Source organism: Rattus rattus, chromosome 2 (genome assembly GCF_011064425.1).
Source record: "Rattus rattus isolate New Zealand chromosome 2, Rrattus_CSIRO_v1, whole genome shotgun sequence".
In the NCBI taxonomy this organism is placed as follows: Eukaryota; Metazoa; Chordata; class Mammalia; order Rodentia; family Muridae; genus Rattus; species Rattus rattus.
Genome location: NC_046155.1, coordinates 163,099,164 through 163,122,217, shown reverse-complemented (window position 1 = coordinate 163,122,217; position 23,054 = coordinate 163,099,164). Strand labels below are relative to the sequence as shown.

General features: G+C 43.9%; 1 protein-coding gene across 1 annotated transcript; it reads right to left on the bottom strand.

Annotated features, from left to right (window-relative positions):
• Positions 1–8,092: 8,092 nt before the first annotated feature.
• Nudt19 (nudix hydrolase 19) lies at positions 8,093–20,280 on the bottom strand. The gene is made up of 3 exons (XM_032893851.1): positions 19,294–20,280; positions 14,956–15,163; positions 8,093–8,497 (listed from the first exon to the last, which is right to left on the bottom strand). The coding sequence occupies exons 1-3, from the start codon at positions 19,942–19,944 to the stop codon at positions 8,283–8,285; spliced, it is 1,074 nt and encodes a 357-aa protein (XP_032749742.1). The 5' UTR covers positions 19,945–20,280; the 3' UTR covers positions 8,093–8,282.
• Between the last annotated feature and the right edge of the window lie 2,774 nt (positions 20,281–23,054).

Genomic DNA, 23,054 nt, shown 5'->3' with positions numbered 1-23,054 from the left:
CATTTTCCGATCTTGTATCCTGAGACAGACATAGTGGTTCTAAGTTACATGTGATTACACTGAAATAAAGGACACACAGGAGCATGGAGAGAGGTAGCTATCAGTGCCGTCTTCGGCATCGGCAACAAACAAGAAGTGGAATAATAATAGTCTGTTAAAATTGAAGGAACCATGACTCTGCCCACCAAAATGATTTTACAAAAGAATTCTTCGATGGTTGAATTTTGAAAAAACAAAATTGCTTGAGTTCATATTTCAATTGTATTCATCTTCCGGTAAGGGAATCAAGATGGCAACAAAGAGTCATCCGGTTTGTTGCCACATACATATAAAGATGTGAGTTTGATCCCTAGATCCCATTTTTTAAAAGCTAAGTTTGGTGGTGCAGTCCCAAACAGAAAGGAAGAAACAGGCAGATTCCGTGGACTTGATGACCAGCAAGCCTGACCTGCTTCATAAGCATCAGGAGGATGAAAAGACAAGAAAAAAAAAGTGTGGCTAGGTAGATGGTTCAGTGAATGAGAGGACTTGCTATGCAAACATGGGGACCTGAGTTCAAATCCCCAGTACCCATGTAAAAAGCTAGGCATGGCTATAGTTGCCTATAATCCTAGAATTGAGGTAAAGAGACAGATGGTTCCTAGGAGCTCACCAGCCAGCCAAGCTACTCAACATGGTGACCTTCACATTCAGTGAGAGACACTGTCTCAAGGGAGTCCAATATAGAGCCTATGCTCTCCTCTGGCAACCTTATGTTGAATGTGAGTGTGCACATTGCACGTGTGCATCCATATGTACACAAACAAGGTGGATGGCTCCTGAGGGATGTCACCCAAGATTTTGGACCCTCAGGAGCAAATGCACCTACACAAATAAGCCTGAAGAGGTAGGGTGGCTTACTGCTACAATCCCAGCAGGAGAAGCGTGAGGCAGGATTGCTGGACTACAATAGGAACTTTTCTCCAAAGCAAAATACCACACACGTGGTTGATTCACCCGTGGTGCCAATGTGTATTTAAAGGCTCAGGAAGTGGGGGTTGGGGATTTAGCTCAATGGTACAGCGCTTGCCTAGGAAGCGCAAGGCCCTAGGTTCGGTCCCCAGCTCCGAAAAAAAAAACCAAAAAAAAAAAAAAAAAAAAAAGGCTCAGGAAGGAAAGTGGGACAAAAAAACTCTCTGTAGTATGGGAAAATCATTTTCTCCTTTTATTAGGTTCCGTGTTATAGGATTGTGCTTTATAATTTTTTACACATGGCTTGTGAAAACCAGAATGATTTTGAATGGTCAAGACTCCTGTAATCCTGACACTCCAGAGGCTGAGGCAGGAGGATAATAAGTGCAAGGCTAACCTGCATTACCTATGTAGGTTCTAGCCAGCCTGGGTAGCTTTGTGAGACCCTGACTCCAAATAACAATGACAATAGTAGCAACAACAGCAGCAATAATAATTTCACTTTGTATTTTTGAGGCAGGGTCTCACTATGTAGCCCAGGTGGCCTTGAACTCACAGAGACCCATCTACCTCTGCCTCTTTCTTGAGTGTTGGCATTAAAGGTGTGTAGAGAGAATAGCTAATAAACAACACCTGTCAATAAGAAAGCTTTTGGTCAATGAGCTGAGGCATCCAGCAGGAACTGAGAGGAGTCTCAGAAATTGTGAGACGTGCCCGGGATTCGCCTGGAACTCTGAGAAGGCTGTAAACCAGTCACATATAGGAACTCGGGTTAGAATGAAGGGAGATTTGTCCCAGGAACTCTGAGGAGTAGACAGATGTAAGAAGACAAGGACAGGAAATCAGCCACGTAGCTGAACCCGGGTTAGAATAAAAGAGATAATAAGTTAAGGACAAGTCAGAGAACAAGCTGAAGCTTATGGCGTAGGAATTAATAGTCACAGAGTCGTTATTTCTGGGAATTAAGTGGACAGAAAGGAAGAACTTGGATTATTTTTTTTACAGTGATATCTGCCTTTGTAAAAAAAAAATGCTTTTGTTTGATTCACTGACTTTGATACAGTGGTATCTGTATCATACCATACATAGGTATTTTCCTGTTCTGTGTAACATACACATTTTATGGAACTATCAATTCTCTCCTCTCATATTCTTTCCTATTCTTCCCATAGACACTTCTATTTATGAAAAAATATAGAATTTTATGAGTTTTACATGAAAAATCTGAGGGTTTTTTTTTTTTTAAAAAAGCTAATGTTTAAGTTCTTTTAAGCACTGGCAGTCTATTCAGACATACTGCTGCTAGTTAATTGATTTCTACACGTGTCATCAGGGTTTCTATTGTATACTGCCATTTTCAGAGGTCACGTGATGGGTTGGATAGCTGGTTTGGTGGTTAAGAGTACTTTCAGAGGACCCGGTCAGGATCCTAGCATCCACATCTATATCAGGATGCTCACAGACACCAGTAATGATAACGCCAAGGGATCAAATGTCCTGTTCTGCCCTCTGTGGGTACCAGCAACACATACAGGTAAACATAAACACATAAACATACAATATAAAGGTTTTATTAAAAGACCTTTTATTTAATTAATCTTTCAGTTGTCTATGGACAACACGAATTTCTACTCATGACTTTTTCTCAGAGACGGAGGAACTTCAGAGTTCACACACATTAAGTGATTATTTCTACTGCTTTTACATGAAACTGATACAGAATTATTATTAGGCACACACCCTTTCCCCCATAAGCATTTCATATATATTATCCAGCTATCCCATTACTGATTTTGGATGTTTGTAACTTACTTCTTTTATTTCTTAAAACTTGGTTGTTTTATTTGTGTATTATTTATTTGTTATCAGGGCAGGGTCTCACTTTCTATCCCAGCCAGGCTCTGAAATTACTGTGTAGACCAAGCTGACCTTAAGCTAGCCTCAAAGTCAGCATCCTTCCTGACTGAGTCTCTCAAGTTCTGAAATTACAGGTCTAATTGTATAATCACCAGATAATCACCCTCCCCCTCCGTGTGTGTGTGTGTGTGTGTGTGTGTGTGTGTGTGTGTGCGTGTGTGTGCGTGCATGCCTGCCAGAGGTTGACATTGGGATGTCTTCCTCTTAACATTTTTCCCTCTATTCCATATCTTTTGTTATTTGATCATTTCATACATATATTCTACTTTTGTTTCCATTGCTATGATAAACAATGTGGTCCAAAGCAATTTAGGGTAGAAGAGGGTGTATTTGGCTCACAGGTCACACAGTTCATCACTGAGGGAAATTGAGACAGGAACTGAACTCAAGAATGAATGGAAGCGGGGTTGGGGATTTAGCTCAGTGGTAGAGCGCTTGCCCAGCAAGCACAAGACCCTGGGTTCGGTCCCCAGCTCCGAAAAAAAAAAGAAAATGGATGGAAGCAGATACCATGGTGGAATGCACCTCAGTGGATTGCTCTCCCTGGCTGCTCACCTAGTTTCTTCTAACGCCCAGGGCCAGGTGTTCCAGATAGTACTGCCAAAAGTGGGCTGGGCCTTCATCCATCAACAAGCAATCAACAGAATGAATGCCCACCAACATGCCCATAGACCAATGTGATGAAGGCAGTTCCTCAGTTGAGGTTCCCTTTTCCCGGCTGATAACCAAGATTCACCAGCACATTTTATACTAAGAGTTTTAGTCGTTCTAACACCTCTCCCTCTCCCACTGAACCCCCTCTCCTCAGGAAGCCCACTCTGCTTTCCTGTCTCTTGTGTGTGAGCCACTGAGTTTACTTAGAATCACCCACATGAGCGTGGGCAGGCAGTTATTTACTGGAGCATGCTATACCGCTGAAGATAACAGCACCAGAACACCCAGAAACCTTTGACTGCTGTATGAGGTCTAACTTGAACCTATTCTGGGATCTCTTGAATGAGACTCACGGAGGCGGTGATCGATGCAAAAGAAAGAGGAATTTTATGGTTCCAACAGGTTGGAGCCGTCCCACCTCAAGAGGGAGCCAACACTAAGTAGACTCTAACAGGGAGTTAAATACCTTTGATAGAGGCAGATTTCAAACAATAATGGCAGAATTCAAACAATAATAACTAGGTAGGTACTATTGATGGGGCAAAGAGACCTTCAAACTGACTTGTGGTCAGTGGACTTTCCAAGGGGGGGGGTCTGTTGGGAGTCACAGGTAGCTTTGTTCAACAGTTTGACTTGCAGCTGTTCCAGGAACTAAACTAGCTTTACTCCTCCTGGAAGGGAGGGGTCTCTGTGCTCAGAGGTCTGTGGTGGAATTTTCCCACTGGCCTTAGATCGACCCCAACTCTGGCTCTTTCAGCTGATATCACAGAGGGCCCCTCCCACCAATGATGAGATGCTGGCAGGTACAGGTCACCACCGTCGCAGTGAGTTCATGAGTGTGATCCTGATGTCAACTATGTCCAGAACATAGTTTTGCTACACATCCTTTGATGCTTGGTTCTTTTTGCCCCTCTTCCACAGTGTTCAAGACTGGGTGTTGCAAATGTTCTGTTTAAGCCAAGCTCTCTATCATCTCTGGTTCTCTGCACTTTGGCCAAATATGGGTTTCTGCAATAATATGTCTCCAATGAAGGCTGGAGACTAAGCTAACCGAAGCAGAGTTGGGGCTAATCCACCTTACTTTATGAGACAGGTTCTCTCAATGGACTTAGCACTTACTGCTTTGGCCTCAATAGGTTGGTTTTAACCAGATCCCGAAAATCTGCCTGTCTACACTTCACTGCACTGGTGTTTACAGAAAACTAACATGTCTAGTTTTACATGGATATGTGAGATATGAACTCAGGTCCCCATGGTTGTACTGCAAGTGCCTTACCACTGAGCTATTTCCCCATTCCTTTCCACGAGTTTATCAACCACATAGATGTATGGGTACCAAACTGGGCCTGATGTCAAAGCACTGTAACATCAGCTAGTCAGGAGGCTGGGCCAAGAAGATCACAACTTCAAGATCAGCCTGGGATACAGAGTGAGTTCACATTCAACCCAGGCAATTTTATGAGTCCTGTGCTGTAATGAAAAAATGTCTCAGTGCCACAAGGACTTGAGTTTGGATGCCCAGCACAAGTGTAAAACCCTGGATGTGGTGGCAAGTGCCTATAACACTCGTGCTTGGGAGGTAGAGACAGGCAGATCTCTGGACCTTGTTGCTCAGCCTAGTCATGGTGAGCAGTACAGGTTCAGTGAGAGACTCTGTCAAAAAGTAAAGTGGAGAGTGATTGAAGAAGATGCTCTGACATCAACCTCCGGACTCTACATATAGGCAGACTCTAGTAAACACACACAATTTTGTTGGGCCTAATAGTACATTCGTACATTCATTTAGTCTCAACAGTTGAGAGTCAGAGGCAGGCAGAGTTCCTATGTTTGAGGCAAGCTTGGTCTACATGGTGAGTTCCAGACCAGCCAGGGCTACCAATTGTCTTGAAAATTATAAATTATAAATTATAAATTATAAAGAACAACTAACAAAGGGTGGGTGATGTAGCTCAGTGGTAGAGCACCTGCATAGAATCCACCAGGGAGAGAGGCCCAGGCAACCTATTGGGTACAAAATACCAAATGAGACCTGGCTGGCTTGGTGTGAATGCCTTTAATCCCAGCACTCTACAGGCAGAGGCAGATAGATCTCTGTGAGAATTAAAAAAAAAAAAAAAAGACTACAAAGATAAAAGTAATGAACTTGATCTGAACTCTAAAACAACTTTTCAGAGTCTGAAGACAGCTGTTATTTGGGGCTGATGGAGAAGGCTGTTACTGCCAGTGGGAAGTTATATAAGTTTCTCCAAACGACTCTTTGGGGGAAACAAGCTTCATTCAGATTAAAAACATCAGCAATGAGTTTGGCAAGCAATGACTCAAACCTGTAATCCCAGAACTCAACAGGCTGAGACAAGAGGATCAGGAATTCAAAGCCATCCTTGGCTACACAGCAACTCCAAGGCCAGCCTGGACTACACAGGGCTATGTCAAAACAAACGGCCTCAAGGCATGATGTGTGCTCTTGTAATACCAGATCTCAGGTGGCAGAGGCAGGAGATATGCAGTCTGGGAGTTCAAAGCCAGTCTGAGTCACATAGGGAGTCCCTCTCTCAAGAAACAGACATACCTATATGGTTATTATTATCTTAGACATCTCCTAAGATCATCAGAGAAGACAGCGACTTCACAAGGTCAGGCCTTCTGCCCAAGCTCTCTTAGCCAGGATGGAAACTCAAAAGGTACCATCTGTCTCCCAGCCTCCTCACTGACAGAACGGTAGCATTCACCAGGGTCCCTTCCAGCAGTGACACTACGTGAGAATGAACACTATGGCTAATAATCCTAAGAATTTTGGTAGATTGAGAAGGCACATAGAATATTATTATCTCTAGATCTCACATTTGCGTACTGGGACCTTCTTTTTAAAAAAAACCAACAACCAGATTTGGGGCAGGAGAGATGGCATAGCAGTTAATCGAGGAGACCTGAATTCAGTTCCCAGTAGTTCACAACCTCCAAAAACTCCAATGGGGGATCCAACACCCTCTTCTGGGTCTGTGGGGAACTCCATTTATTAGCACTTTCTCTAGACTCCGCCCACCCCATAGTTACCTGGTTAACAGGCAGGTAGGTATGTCTGGCTTACTATAAATGGGACTACTTGGCCCTTCCTCAATCTTACTCCCTTCTCTTTCTCTCCCTGCCCCTTCCCTCTCAGTCCTCATCCCCTTACCCACTCTCTCTCTCTCTCTCTATGTGTGTTCCTGGCTGGCCTTCTTTCTCTTCTCTTCCTCTTTCTCTTCCCTCCTCCTTCCTCCTCCTCCTCCTCCTCCTCCTCCTCTCTCTCTCTCTCTCTCTCTCTCTCTCTCTCTCCCTCCTCCTTCTCAACTCCCTCTCCCATGCCCTAAATAAACTCTCTTCTATACAATACCCATCATGTGGCCAGTACCTCAGGGGAAGGGATGCCTCAGCATGGTCGCGCAGAGGCACGCCCTCCCACTCACCATACCTCACTCTATCAAATATATCCTTGGCTCTTTTTTCTTTTTTATAAAACACAACACCACTAATATGTACATACACCAATAGGGACACAAAAGCACAAACACAGAGTTAAAAAAAATATGCATTTCATGTGTGTATGTGAGGATTCCCTGTTAATTTAATATTCTCTCTCTAGTCTCATTAACTACTACTTTGTAAAAATATAAAGGTCGATGTGTTTTATATCTGTGTATGCACTATATGTGTGGGATGACACAAACACTGTGGCACCCATGGAGGTAGGGGACAACTTTGTAAAGTAGGTCCTCTCTTCATAGCTTTACATGGGTTCCAGGGATCAGGCTCAGACTGCCAGGCATGCACAGTTAAGTGCCTTTACCTGCTGAGCCATCTCACCAGTCCATGTTTTTTATGGCTTCCTGACCTAAGCTTAATCTGCAGGACCCACATCAGCAGGAAAGAAGTCTCCTGTAAGGTAGTCTGTGTCCTCCACAATGCTCCATGGTATGCACTCCAGTGTGTGTGTGTGTGTGTGTGTGTGTGTGTGTGTGTATGTGTGTGTGTGTGTACACATAAATAAGTAGAATGAAAAATACAATCTGGATGTCAAAATGAATGCCACTTGGTTTTAAACCACTATATGTTGATTATCAAGTTGAGTATATGGCAAGACCATGATGTCACCCTTGAAGGATGTCTCAGTCACTGTTACCCTACTTTCCTTAGTATGATCAAATGCCAGACAGAAACATGTGACCTTCATGGAGGCAGAAACGTGAGGCAGCCTGCTCACATCTCCTCAGATGAGGAAACAAAGAACGCTGCTGGCACAGAAGCGGGACTCAAACCCTCAAGATCCACTTTTTCTAGCTAACGCCTGCCTCTTAGTTTTCACAACCTGCCAAAAGAGAGCTACCAACGAGGGACCAAGTGGGGGAAATCTCATATCCACCCCCTTGCACTATTTAACTAGGTCTCTCTGGATTAACTCCTGTGAAAATATAGGCGATCCAGAGCTCAATCCCCACAGCACAGCAGGAAACCTCTACCCCACGGGGCAGTTAGAAGATGGCAGGACACCCCTTCCCAATGTTCAACCAATAAGGCAACCATTGTGAAACCGTTTATCTTGGTAACAAGAGCTTTAATACTTTGTACATTCTATACTTGGCTTGCTGTGTGGTTTGACAAATGGCAGAGGCTCCCAAAATGCAGGTGACACAGAAAACACCTCATTGTGGCTTTTATGGATGCGTTCCTTAGCTTTTGGACAGGTCCGGTCAGTCCTCGCTGACAGTGCACAGGAGTGCAGCTCACAGGCGGGCAGTGCAGCTCTTCTTCGCTGTGTAGCTCTTTGGGTACCCGTGCTCGCTCTTTGACGTTAGAGTCATGTAGATTTCGTAGAGATGGGGACTGTGGATCACAATCCGGTTAACTACTTTGCCTTCCGTCACGATTTCTTCAGTCTTTTTGTCAATAGACATATTCTTTTCTAAGAAGTCTGAGCCTTTCACATACAGCTCATCTCCTGAAAAATATTAAAAATTTATTTTCACAGAGCATTGTTTCATAACCTCCCCCAACATATCAAGGACATAAAGCAGTGTTTTTTGGATATATTTCATGATGGTGTTTTTCTTGTTGCTATTTTTTTAAATTCATTTTATTATTAATCCATGTGTGTGCATGTGTGCATGTATACAGCCTGGGGTGGGTACTGGGAACTGAATTCAGATCCTCTGAGAGAGCAGCAACACAGCCTCTAACCACTGACCCTAACCCTAACCCTAACTCTTATCATTTGTATTAAAACTGCTAGGAGGTGAAGAGATGGTTCAGGGGTTAAGAAGCCCTGCTGCTCTTGCAAAGGCCCTGAGTACTGGACCCAGCACCACCCACATGGCAGCACAGTACAACCTGTAACTCCAGTTCCAGGGAACGGATTCTCTCTTCTGGCCTCTGTGGATATTAAGCACATTGGTGGTATATATATATATATATATATATATATATATATATATATATATGTGTGTGTGTGTGTGTGTGTGTGTGTGTGTGTGTGTGTATATGTATGTAAACATTCATATACATAAAATAAGAGTAAATCTTAAACCCTGCTAAACTATCCCTCTGTAGGGTGAGTAACAACTCTTATCAGGATTATCAGGAACTGAAGAGGCAACCATGAAATATGACAGGACACACAGTGTTTGCCCCAACACTAATCAGTGTTTGCCAAACTACAACTGATCACCAGCAAACCTCCTAATTCAAATAAGCGACATTCTATAAGTTCTCATAATTTGAAATGAAAATGTAAAAGTGAAAAAAATGCATGATTAGAGAATTTTGTTCATGCCTAGGAAATATATATGCATAAATTCAGAATTTCCAGGTATGATAAACATTATGGGCCGGGCACAGTGGTACACCTGTGATCCCAGCAGAGGGGTAATGAAGGCAGGAGGGTGTCAGCCTGGGATAAACAGCAAGTTCTATGCCAGCCTGAGATCTATAAATAAATAAAAAAAATAAACGCTGTGTGTCCTAGAGTTAACATGGACAAAACCATACAGCCTATAGTCACCTGAGAAAAAGTCTTAATCGAAGTACTGCCCAGATCATATTGGCCTGTGGAAGTATTGTCCTGATTGTTATGTGATATAGGTGGACCTGGCTCACTGTGGGCAGAACCATTCCTTAGTCAGTGGGTCCCAAACTGAATAAAAAATTGAGCTAAGCATAGTCTTTTGTGAGCCAACTAGCAAGTAGAATTCTCCATGGTTCTGATATATATCTCTGATTGTTGGAAGATCTGATCATTGGTTGGAAGAAATGCTATGTGTGGTAAAGCTTGAAGCCTGTTTTCAAGTTCCTGCCCCAGCTTCTCTCAATAATGAACGATAACCCACAGTCTGACATAAACCACCTTCCTCCCCAAAGTTGCTGATGGTCATGGTATTTGTCACAAGAACAGACTCAAACTAGAAACATGTATATTTTATGACTCTGACCTTCTTCCCCTCTCCCTGCTCAGTTTTTTGAGATAGGGTTTTTTGTGTAGCCCTAATTGTCCTGGAACTCTCTCTGCAGACCAGGCTGGCCTCCAAATCACAGAGCTCCGACTGCCTCTGCCTCCTGAACCCTGGGATTAAAAGCATTCAGCACACAGTGGAGTGACAGTGATCTTCTTTTAATCACTATGCCACCAGGCAGGCCAAACCTCTTGATTAAAGGCTAGAGCCTGTGATTGAGCAGTGGAAGGGAAAGGTGGGGCTGGAGGTTTTAGAGAAGAGAGGAAAGAGTTGAGGAGACAGAGGAAGATGAAGGCAAAAGAGGTGGGAGCAGCATGGAGCAGAACCACGTGGCCTGGAGAATCCACAAGTAGGAAGGGATCTCATAGCTGGGGAACAGAGTAGTCAGTGGTAGATCTGCCCAATCTAGGCACGTGACTTATAAACATTGTAACTGAGTTGTGTGTTCTTTGCACAGGCTTATTGGGGTTGGTGATTTACTGTAACAAAATTGCGTACAATGTAGTGATTAGAATCCAACTCACCTGAGATAAAAGTCCACTGCTCCTTCCCCCACCCCTGAAGACACAGGTAAGAGTCCCTATAAGTCAGTTCAAAAATCTAAATTGTTTACAATATTAATGATGTTGTCAGATTTTCAAGAGTTTTTTAATATAGTAACTGTCTCCAAATATACAGAGTTGTTTTACACAGAGAGACTGCTGAACTTACTCAGGATGGTTCTGAATTGACTTCCCTATTTATTCAGCTACATCAAATGATCCGAAATAGGAGTTACCCACTATACACAACACATGTTAGATCCCATACAGGTCTGCCAGGCCCTCTGTTGCAAGGTAATAATGAAATTGACCAGATATTGATAGGAAGTGTACAAGAAGCTTCAGCAGTCCATAAAAAACACCATGTTAACAACAAAGGTTTAAGGAAAGAATTCTCTATCACTTGGCAACAAGCCAAGGAAATTGTGAGGCAGTGTCCTACTTGCTCATTATAAAACCAAACTCCACTGCCTACAAGAAATAAACCTAAGGGTACCCCCAAAAATGATATTGGACAAATGGATGTCCTCCATTTTACAGATTTTAGTAAACTCAAATATGTGCATCATACTACAGACACACATTCAGGATTTCAGTGGGCAGCTGCCTTAGCATTGGAAAAGGCCGACTCTGTAATTACACATCTGTTAGAAGTTACGGCCATTATGGGAATGTCCTACAAGTTAAAATGGACAACGAACGGCCCAGCATATGTCTCTAATAAGATGCGGCAGTTTTGTACATATTATAATATAAAACATGTTACAGATATATCACATAATCCTGCAAGACAAGTGATTATGGAGAGATCTAATCAAACTCTAAAGGAGATGCTTAATGGACAAGAGGAGACAACAAAACCCCCCAGGGATAGATCACAGTGCTTTATTAACCTTAGGTCTTTAAATGCTAATGAACGAAACACTACAGCTGCTGAAAGACATTAGATTGTAGAAAAAAAAAACCTACTGAACTAAACCAGCCTGTTTATGTTAAGGATAGTCTGACATCAGAATGGAAAACAGAAAATATGTTATGCTGGGGGAGGGGTTATGCCTATGTTTCCAGAGAAAAAGAAAAGCTATGGATTCCTTTCAAGTTGATAAAAATCACACATGACAAAGGGAGACCTCCTGAAGACTTTGGTGATGGAGAAGAAAAGGGAGACTAACACAATCAACAAGATAGGTGACACACACACACACATATATATATATAATGTTTATGTCTGTATATGGAGACAACTCTGAGACCTGTTGAGATTTAAATGTCTATATACAGCCAATAACACTTATTGGGTACAAATTTCTCATGACTTGCTATTTACTACACACCATCCTTTAAGATGGCATAAATGGACATTTATATTGTAGTTTGATTATGTGATCAAACTAACTTCTGAAGAAAGGCAGTCATCTTTCTTTATTAATCTTTATTAACCAATCTGTGCACCCTGCACACTCCGTGTGATGTCTTTACAAAACTACATGATGCTTGTAAGTTTTGTGTGCCGCAGGATGAAAGAAGAGAAAGACAGCCCTGAAAATATCCACACTCCAGGATGCTGAGATTCTGGGACTGTCCATTCCAGCTCCGTGTTTGATTCTACCTCAACTACATCGAAGCTGCTTCTTCTAAAGCCTTGCTTCCAGAACTTTTCCAGAACAGCTAGTTCACCTATTCAGCCTTTCAGACTGCCACAGTCAAGATGTCAGCTAAGCAATGAACTTTCTTAGCACATAGTGACAGAGGCAAATGATACCAGCTCTCCTTTGACAAAGCCATTTTCCTATTTCCCCTGGGGCCCCAGAAGGGAATTCTTCACCCCAATTCAGCTAGATAAAAAAAGATTGTCGGGTGGGGGATTTAGCCCAGTGGTAGGGCGCTTGCCTAGAAAGCGCAAGGCCCTGGGTTCGGTCCCCAGCTCCAAAAAAAAAAAAAAAAAAAGATTGTCATCCCAGTCCCTTATGTTGGGGTGGATGGTTCTGGTTATATTATGAACTACAGATATGTTGTCATTTTAAGGAATACTTTACAAAAGTTGTAACTTTGGACAGGAAGGAAACTAGAGAGCTTAGACTCAGGGATTTCTACCTTTCCTTTCCTCTTCTCTATCCTTCCTTCTTAGATAAGGAAAGGGGGTGGAAGAGAAAAGGGGGATATAGTAATATCATAGAAATTAGAGGAATAGCCAAATAGAGATCAGTTATCAAATTTACTCTTAAACAGAAGATTAATAGCCATATCTTACATTGATAGAAATCTTTATAATTGATGCAAAGTTAAAGTTATAATTTCTTACATTGGTACAAAATTTATTTGATACAAATTTAAAGTTTTTATTGGTATTTCTTATATTGATACAAAAATTAGATAGACATTGTGCTTATACAACACATTTAAGAATTCAAAGCTTAGATCTACCTAGTCCTTCTATAATTGCTATTATTTTTTTTTTTCTTTTCTTTTCTTTTGGAGCTGGGGACCGAACCCAGGGCCTTGCGCTTGCTAGGCAAGCGCTCTACCACTGAGCTAAATCCCCAACCCCTATAATTGTTATTATAAACTGTTTTTAGATGATTGAGCAATATGAGTCAAGGGCCAGATAACCAACTATAAAAGAATGTTTTCAAGATATTTCACTTAGAAATGGCTGAGAGTAGTCAAGGCCTAACAGTTCAGATATACTTTACAAAGATAGATAGTCTTCAAAGGCATCAGAAGTCCACAGAATATGACAGTTAAGGCCATTTCATTATTAAAGATCATTTGACTAGAGACATGTCTGCTCCTGACAGCACCCCTTTCTTGGTGCAAAGAATAACTTGAATACTAACAGAGTTTCTCCAATTGTGACACGATAGCCGCCAGGCTAAAATTGCCTCAATTCATCTACAGATAAAAATACTGTCTAGGGAAAGTACACACTATGGGGAAGAGTTGACTGATAGCTCTGCCAAGACAGGGTAAGCAGCCCTTCCCAATCCTGCTTTACAAAGGTCTGTCAGGTGATCCTGGGCCAGAAGGTTGAAGACTGATATCCCAAGGTTATAAGAAATTAGGAGGGCTGGAGAGATGGCTTAGTGGTTAAGAGCACTGACTGCTCTTCCAGAGGTTCTGAGTTCAACTCCCAGCAACCACATGGTGACTCACAGCCATCTGTAATGAGATCTGATGCCCTCTTCTGGTGTGTCTGAAGACAGCTACAGTGTACTTATATATAAGAAATAAATCTTTAAAAAAAAAAAAAAAAATTAGGAGACTGTCCAGGTAGTCAGCTGTCTCTATAGATTGGTTGAGTTTTAGAAGCTATGTTTTGTGCTTCCTATGTTTTCAGATAATATTTAAGTCATCCTCAGATTTCTGACGGGGCTGAAGACTGGTTATAGTCTCAGAGCCAACTCAAGCTGTTTACGAGAGATGATATAGATTTGAGAAGATGGTTTTCAGCTGGTATACAAACTAAAATCAAGACATAATTCAAGTACAGAAGCCTTTAAGCCTTTTAGGTTAGGATAGATGATAGAGTGCTTTATCTAAATTGACAAAATTGATAGACTAGATGTTAAGTATATCTTATACTTTATAAATTACATAATTATAATAATTGTGCTCAATTTATAACTGAGAAAAAGAAGCCTTTTAATTGCTTCTTTAAATGTTGTGGATTGCCCTGGTGTTGTTTGTATTTTGATGCTAATTCTGCTTCCTCAAGAGGGGCTTCCCCGAGGAGGAGTGGATCACATCCTCAGGTGATTTCACGTGAACCTTCTCCCCATTTTAACTGGTCAAATAAAGGCTAGAGCAGTGGAAGGGAAAGGTAGGGCTGGAAGATTTTAGAGATGGGGAAGAGAGGAAAGAGGAGAGGAGACGAGGAGACAGAGAAGACAGAGGAGGATGGAGGAAGAGAAGGTTGAAGGAAGATGGAGCAGAACCACGTGGCCTGTAGGAGCCACAAGTAGCAAGGGATCTCATAGCTGGGGAATAGAGTAGTGCAGTGGTGGATCTGCCCAATCTAGGAGTGTGGCTTATAAATATTGTAACTGAGTTGTGTGTTCTTTGCATGGGCATATTGGAGTTGGAGATTTACTGCAACACTTGACATAAAAGTTTGTGTCTGAGAACCACACAGCTGAGCAACAATAAAGCAATAAGCAAACAAAAACCTTAAAACAAAGAAGTGAAGAAAAAATATCCCTCAATAGTTTAAGGAAGGATAAGATTTTGTATTGGGCTGCATTCACAGTTCCCAGGAGGCACATGTGGCCTATAAGCAGAGGTTGCCACACCCATAGGCAGAGGCCATATAAAACAGGCTGTAACTCCTGTCTCTACTGGGCGATGCTGCCAAGAAGCCTGGCTGTACCAAACATGAATACTAACAGAGCACTGGTACTTCTCTGACTCACCTGGGAGAAGATGGATGGAGCCATCAGAAGTTAAAAGTACTATTGGCAGCCATTTCTCGGGTACTTCTAATGGGTGATCCAAACAAAATCTGTACAGCGCAGAGAGAGAGGCAAAGTTTTCAAGTCTTCTCACTTCGTAGAACTGTGGTGGTGCCAGCCAGATTTCTTTTGACAGGAAACATTCAGTTGCCTCTGATGGGGACAACCACTGTAGGAGACAAAGGAAGAAGTTTTGTAAGATTTATTCAGTCATCAGCCAGATCCGTGGCTGTTAGATGGGGATACAAGACCTACTTGATGTGAAAAACATTAACTTATCCAAAGGCCTTGCTAGATCTCTCCAAGACGGCATGAGAACATTCGGAGGCCCAGATGCTGTCAGGTACCCATTGTCCTGCTTAGTCAGGAGGCTGAAGCAGGAAAACTGCCTGTGTTCAGGAAGTGAAGATCTGCCTGAGTAAGATAATGAGGTCCTGTCTCAGAAAGAAAGAACCAGAGGCTAGAGAGCTGCCTCGGTGGTTAAAAGCAGTTGCTGCTCTCCCAGCGTTGGGTTCCCAGCACTCACGTCGTGACAGCTCACAACAATCCATAACTCAAGTTCTAGGGCATCCAATGCTCTCTTCTGGGCTCCATGGTCGGCTGCATGTATGTTGAACAAAACTATGAACAACAACCAAATAATAAATATAAATAATAACCCTTAATAATAAAGAATGGCAATTAAAATATTAACAGTAAGTAAGTAAAATTCTTTCAGTCATAAGAGCTAAACTCACACACTACACAACAACTTAAAAATACTATTTTCGGGCTGGAGAGATGGCTCAGTGGTTAAAAGCACTGACTGCTCTTCCAGAGGTCCTGAGTTCAAATCCCAGCAACCACATGGTGGCTCACAACCATCTGTAATGAGACCTGAGGCCCTCTTCTGAAGACAGCTGTGTCTGAAGACAGCTACAGTATACTTTTATATAATAAATAAATAAATAAATCTTCTTCAAAAATTCTATTTCTAGACACCAAAAATGCCTAACTATAAGTAAGTAAATAGATAACAGAATGAAGTGAGCCCACCTTTCTGCTTAAGGTCAATCCCAGGCAGAGCAGTGGGGGAACCTAACAGCATCTGGGAGTCTTACTGACTAGAGCAGGCTCACACAGGGTAGCATCTGGTGAGCCGTGTGCCTGAAACAGTCTACCCAGAATGGAACTCCACAGTTCTACATACTGGTGCAGGATGACGTCTGAGGAAAGAGCAACCACCTGGAAGGCTGCTGGCTAAATTCTCCATGCGTACCCAGAGCCAAGATGCTTTCCAGTTTTTCCTCACAGTGTACTCTTAACAGAGGGAAAGTCTTATTTGAATGTAAGGAGCTCTTCCACTCAAGTGACCAGAGAAGGGCCACATAATGCAACTGCAGCTAAACGAATTCCAGGATAAAAGCTACTATAGACCCACCCACAAAGTATTTAAAACATGCCTCAAAAGGATAAAGTCCATCTCCAATAATGTAAGTGCCTTCCGGGAAAAGTGCAACATGATTTAAAGGAATAGGACAAAACCCAGCACCCAATGTCCTAAAAACAATGCTAATATGCACTCAAAAACATCAGGGCATGTCAAGCCCAGGGAAAGGTGGACCATAACTAAAACACATGCACATGCATACAATAAAACCTTTTGTTAAAAGATGAAATTAGGGCTGGAGAGATAGATGGCTCAGCGGTTAAGAGCACTGACTGTTCTTCCAGAGGTCCTGGGTTCCATTTCCAGCAACCACACAGTGGCTCACGACCATCCATAATGGGATCCAATGCCCTCTTCTGGTGTGTCTGAAGACAGCTGCAGTGTACTCATACATGTTAAATAAATAAATTAATTTTACTACAGTTTAAGAGAGCAAAGCTACAGATCTCAGCAGGGTGCTAGCAGGAGGGACATGGGGTGGATAAAGGGAGAGAGCCACTCTGTAAGTGGTCACCTGGTGGAGGGAATAGTGGAGTAGCTCTAGAGAATATCTGGGCAAGCACACCGAGGCTTTGTACAGTACTCCAAAGGAAAGGATAGATGAAAGAGGCATTTGTGAGTCTGCATCCTACATTATGGAAGGTCTCTGAGCATCTGCACCAAGAGGCTCCTGGAAGTCTAGGTCGTAGCAAACTGACAAAGCTATCACACTGCCTGACTCTTTCCTATCTCCTCCTTTCAGCAATCCCATTAACCCTAAAATGATAAAACAAAAAGGGAACATTTAGTTTTATATTTATTTACTTTTTTTTTTTTTATTAACTTGAGTATTTCTTATATACATTTCAGAAAAGGTGTTATTCCCTTTCCGGTTTTCGGCAAACATCCTTCCCCTCCCCTTCCTTATGGGTGTTCCCCTCCCCACCCCTCCCCCATTGCCGCCCTCCCCCCAACAGTCTAGTTCACTGGGGGTTCAGTCTTAGCAGGACCCAGGGCTTCCCCTTCCACTGGGTAAGTTCCTTCTTACTAGGATATTCACTGCTACCTATGAGGTCAGAGTCCAGGGTCAGTCCATGTATAGTCTTTAGGTAGTGGCTTAGTCCCTGGAAGCTCTGGTTGCTTGGCATTGTTGTACATATGGGGTCTCGAGCCCCTAGTTACTTTTTATTCTTGTGTTTTGCCTGCTTAGACATCTGTGCACCAGAAGAGGGCGTCAGATTCTCCAGAACTGAAGTTACAGGCATCTATAATGCTTCCAGAAATACTATTTACTTTTTTTTTTTTTTTTGAGTCATTTCTCCTGCTTGATTCTAGAAATGTTTAAATTTCCTTTTCAATTCCTTCCTTGATCCAGTTGTCATCTGGTGACATGTTGTTTTGGAGAAAGTTCCATGTGCTGGGGTTGCTGTAGATTACAATTAGAACCCTATTGTCTGTTTTATTTGGGGGGACTGTCGGCGCCAGCACCGACACGGTACCGAGAATCGGGCGAAAGCCTATGGGATGAAAGAAACACACACACACACACACACACACACAGGTTATCGTGTCAAGCCAGGAGAGGAAGAGAGGGAGAGAGGGAGAGAGAGAGAGAGAGAGAGAGAGAGAGAGAGAGAGGGAGAGGGAGAGGAGAGAGAGAGAGAGAGAGAGGAGAGAGAGAGGAAAGGAAGAGTCAGAGAGTGAGCTACTATTTACTTTTGATAGCTCATAAGAAACGTGCTAACTTTTTTTTTTTTTTTGGTTTTTTTTTTTTCCGGAGCTGGGGGACCGAACCCAGGGCCTTGCACTTCCTGGGCAAGCGCTCTACCACTGAGCTAAATCCCCAACCCCTAGAAACGTGCTAACTTAAAAAAACAATTGAGCTGGGTGTGGTGGCACATGCCTTTAATCATAGCACTTAGGGAGACAGAGGCAGTTCCAGGACAGCCAGGGCTACAGAGAGTAACCCTGTCTCTAAAAAAGAAAACAAAACCAAACACAATAAAACAAAAAACAGCCATCGAGTTTACTTAATTGGAGTACTGAAAGAAAAAGGTTGAAACAAGTGAACAAGGAAGGCATCCATGCCCTGTGGGAGGCCAAGCAGTTCAGCATATGCGTAACTACAGTTAAAAGAAAAAGGGAAGGGAGCAAGAGCTGTGGCTCAACTGAGATCTGGAGAGGAACTACCTGCAGAAGACCTGAGTCCAGTCCCCAGTACCCATTCAAGGTGGCTCACAACCTTCCTTAACTCCATCTCCAGGCGATTAGACACTTCTGGCATCAGTGGGCACCTGCACACATGCGCATCTACTCACACGTGGACACGAAATTTAGAATAAGTCATTTTGTTTATTTTACAAAAGGAAAGCAAAGTACAGTTGAAAACATTCTGAATAAAGATGAACTTGAAGCAGTGGCACACTCAAGGCCTCGGGTTCTAGGCCTGAAGTGTAACTACCTGGTGCAAGGGACACAAAAAAAGGGAGACAGAGAGACAGACAGACACACACAGAGAAACAGACAGACAGACAGACACAGAGAGAGAGACAGAAAGGGGTTAGAAAAGGGAGAAAGATAGGGAAGGAAAGGAGAGAGGGAGTGAAATTTGAGGGAGATGGGAACAGAGAAATAGGAAGAGTTGAAGAAGGAAGAAGAACGTTAATGGGACTGAAATCCTATAATGAGTTCTAGAAACCCGAATTAAAATGACTTAGGACATGAAGCGAATTGTGAAGTGTCCAAAACAGGTAGCTAGGAGCACTGCTGTGCCCCTGCTTAGACAACCGGGTGGGGTTTAAGAGTTGAGTCCTTGAGCAAGGTCAAGTTTTTGGTCTGGGATAAGGCTCAGTTCATCCCCGGGGGGGGGGGGCGGGTCCCGCGACTCCTACCTTGTAGCCCACCACCTCAGCCAAGTCGGGCTCCACGCGCGGGGTCTCGCGCAGGCAGCACAGGAGGAAGGTGGTGTCGAAGCGGCGGCTGCTTCGCCCATACGGCGTGAGCCAGCCGCCCCAGTCATGCAGCGCCCAGATGTCCGGTGTGCAGTCCAGATGCGCACACAGCTGGAGGAAGCAGCGTGGGTCACTGCGCACGCGCGAGCGCCAGTCCGCCAGGCCGGCCGGAGGAGACCGAGCGATGCTGGGCTCCTGAGAAGCCCTTGCAGAGTCCCGCGGCCTCAACAGCAGCACCCCTGCCTCCTCGAAGGTCTCGCGGATAGCACAGATGCGTAGCGCTACGTCATCTGGCAGCGCCGCGCCGTCCGCGTCGCCGTGAAACAGCCCGGGAAAGGAGGGTTGCCGAGGCGGCTCAGGGCCTAGGCCGAAACGCGGTGGCGTGTGCCGAGGCGCGAACAGACTTACCCAGTCAGGCGAGCTGTCGGCCGCGTCCAGCACGCCACCGGGGAAGACGTGCGCGCCGGGCATAAAGCGCTGGTTTTGCGCTCGCTGGAGAAGCAGCAGCCGAAAGCCGGCGGGGCTTCCGTGACTCCAGCCCGCGGCCAGCATCACAGTGGCTGCCCGCCTCCAGCTGCTCGGGCCGCTCATGGCCAGCGGACTTCAGATCCCCCTTAAGAAGTGGCCGGATCCTAGAGTGGTGTCCGGAAGCCTAATAAATTTCGAGGGCCTGAGAAAGAGCGGCCTGGAAGAGCCCGGAGGTTTGCTTATGGGAGGAGCGTGATTCCTGCGCCAGAGCACCTCCTCGAGTGCCCTGCGGTTCGTCAGGGTCATTCTCGCCCTGTCACAGCTCCTGCAATCATCAACCAGCGACTGGGAGCAGGCGTGCCGGACAGGGCGGAATGGAAACCAGTCTCTAGTTGTGAACCTTTCCCACTAAACGCAAGTGACTAGGACTTTGTCCCCCACGCTGGTCTGTTGCCTGTAGGACATTGGAATATAGGAGGTTCCAAGGACAGATAGGTGTCTGAGCTTTGCACGCTCCCTTGAACCATGCTAATAAGAGACGAATGGGTGGATCAGATGCCAAGTTAGAAACTAACTGCTGTGTAGTTTTGAATGTCTTTGCTGAGTCCCTGTCCCTCGAGGTAGTTTGTCTTAAGTTGTAGATGCTGTTGTTGCCAGGGTATTTGAGGATCAGGGAAAAATTATCTTCGTGTGATTAGTTCTCTTTTTACGTGGGAGATGTTTAATCCTAGTCTAGCAATGTTTTCCCTCCTCTCCAACTTTTAAGTGGCCAGAGGACTTGCACTTACGAGAACACCATGACTTTTTTCTTTTTGGAAACTGCTTGTTTCTGTCTCCTTTTTTACAGCTCTTTCTCAGTTACCAACTCTTCCAAATCCCATCCTAATTGATCACGTTTTTTTTTTTTTTTTTTTTAAGGTTTTTGGATGAGTTACGTTGTATTCTTGGGGATAGAGAGAGCATTTTGATTGTTTTGTTTTGAGAAAGTATCATGTCCTCTTGGCTTTTTGGGAACTTGCTATGTAGACCAGGTTGGCCTTGAACTCACAGAGATCTTCCTGCCTCAGCCTCCCAAGCCCTAGGACTATCGGTGTGTGCCAGCATTTTTAAGTTGACTTTTATTGTTGTTAACATTAACATAAAGATACAGGTGTATGTGTATCGACTGCATTTTTTTACACTGATTACTCATATTTGCAAGTGCCATTGAATGCATGTGTCTCCCATAGGACAACTTGTTGTCTCCTCCCACAATGTAGGTCCTGAGAATCCAACTTGGGTCATCAGGTTTAGCTGCAAGTTCCGTTACCTGCCTCCCCCCCACTCCCCAGCCATCTCATCAACCCCTGCATTTAAAAAAAAAAAAAATCCTCTCTCCTCCAGGTGGTAACAGGGTGGCTCCGTGTCTGTAAAGGATGTACCAACAACTGTAGAGTTGGACTCAGTTGGGTGGGCCTGGCCTACAGCTATAGAATGTACTAGGCCAGAAACAAGAGCTGCAGTGAAAAAAACGGCAGTAGAATGGGAAGAAGGGACTGGTTTAAAGTGTACTTCGGAAATAGACAACACAGCGTGATACTTGACTGACTATGCAGAGCCATGGGTAGGAAGGAGTTAAGTTCTGAGCTTCGAGAAGGGTGACCTTCCTTCAAATCCTAGGAGTGAAAGTCACTTCAAGCTTCCTCCATGTACTTGTGTAATGTGTGCCAAAGCCAATAAGGTTAGAAAGTTCTAACTACAGATGACTAACCTGTTACACGAGAGATTTAAGTGTTTTAATGAAGGGCACATTCACTAAAATGGCTGTGGGTTTGTGGCTCTTGTTTGTTTGGTTTGATACCAGCTTATTTTTTTCCCAGATTCTGGTCACGCCAGAGCAAATCAGCCAAGCCCTGGAGTACAAAGCAAAGCAGCAGAAGTGGTGTTCATGCATTTATCTTTTAATGCTAGGGGTCATACCCACAATGTCCCACCTCTACACTGCATTGCTACGAGCCTTACAGTGTAGGCCAAGATGGCCCCAAGCACCTGATTGTCCAGAATAAGCCTGTGGAGTCCTGGTGTGCACCTGCACAGTCAGAAAGAAGATGGATTTTAAAATTATTCTCTCTCTCCCTCCCTCCCTATCCCTCTCCTTTTCCCTTCCCTCCCTCCCTGTGCTTGTGTGTTTGTGTGTGTGTGTGCATTTGAGTGTTTGAATTGCACAGAAGTGCATGTCCCTTCGGAGGCTAAAAGAGGTATCTGACCCCCATGGTCCTGAAATTGCAGGCAATGATGAACTGCCCAAAGTAGCCTGTAGGAACTGAACTCAGGTTTTCTGTAAAAGCAACAAGCACTCTTGACCATGAGCCATTGCCCAACCAGAAACTGGATCTTACCAATATAAAACCGTCTCCCAGGGGTTGGGGATTTAGCTCAGTGGTAGAGTGCTTGCCTAGCAAGCGCAAGACCCTAGGTTTGGTCCCCAGCTCGAAAAAAAGAAAAAAAAAAAAAAACCATCTCCCAAGCCATCTCCCCACCATGGCTGTTCTGCCCAGTAGGCTTTGTAGTGATGCAATACCAGTTTTATGAAACCAGAGATGAAATCAGTACCCTGGACTGTAGCCAAGGATCCAAACAGAAGCAAGGAGTTGAACCTCAGCATCAAGAGAGGTGGAAATACAGATCCAGTCTTCTGACCTCAGAGAACTAATCGCATACTAACTACTCCAGAGCTTGGTGACTTTAAACAATGAGCATTTGTTATACCTTCTGTGGATAAAGAATTTGGGAACATTTGTTTGAGTGTCATTGGCTCCGTATATCCCTGATGAGACTTAGGTCAGCATGTCATCTTAGGCCTGACTGGGCTGGATGAATCCCATTCCTTAATGAGTCACATGACTTTGAGGCCTCAATTTCTTTTTTTGTTCTTACCACATGGGGCTTTCCATTTGGCTGCTTGGCTCTTGGAGATTTGTTGGCTCTGATGTCTCTAACCTAGCCTCAGAAGTTACACTCTGTTAGAGGGGTGGTTCTGCTGCTTTGATTTAACTGGGAATCTGTGTTCACTGATGCTGAAGGTCCTTCCCCCCCAGCTTGTTTCTGATCTATCAGTAAAGATGCCAGTGGCCAACGGCTGGGCGGAAAGAAAGAGACGGGACTTCCACGTTCCCAAAGGCTAGGAGAGAGGAGAGGAAAATCGAGATACTTGTGGGAGAGAGACCAAACACTCAGAGCTACTGGGGGAACTT

Coding starts and splice junctions, on each gene's coding strand:
- Nudt19 (XM_032893851.1), bottom strand. CDS start 19,944: ATGAGCGGCCCGAGCAGCTGGAGGCGGGCAGCCACTGTGATGCTGGCC. Junction 15,164..19,293: donor CTGAGGTGGTGGGCTACAAG/GTAGGAGTCGCG, acceptor TGTCTCCTACAG/TGGTTGTCCCCATCAGAGGC. Junction 8,498..14,955: donor CTCCATCCATCTTCTCCCAG/GTGAGTCAGAGA, acceptor AATATTTTTCAG/GAGATGAGCTGTATGTGAAA.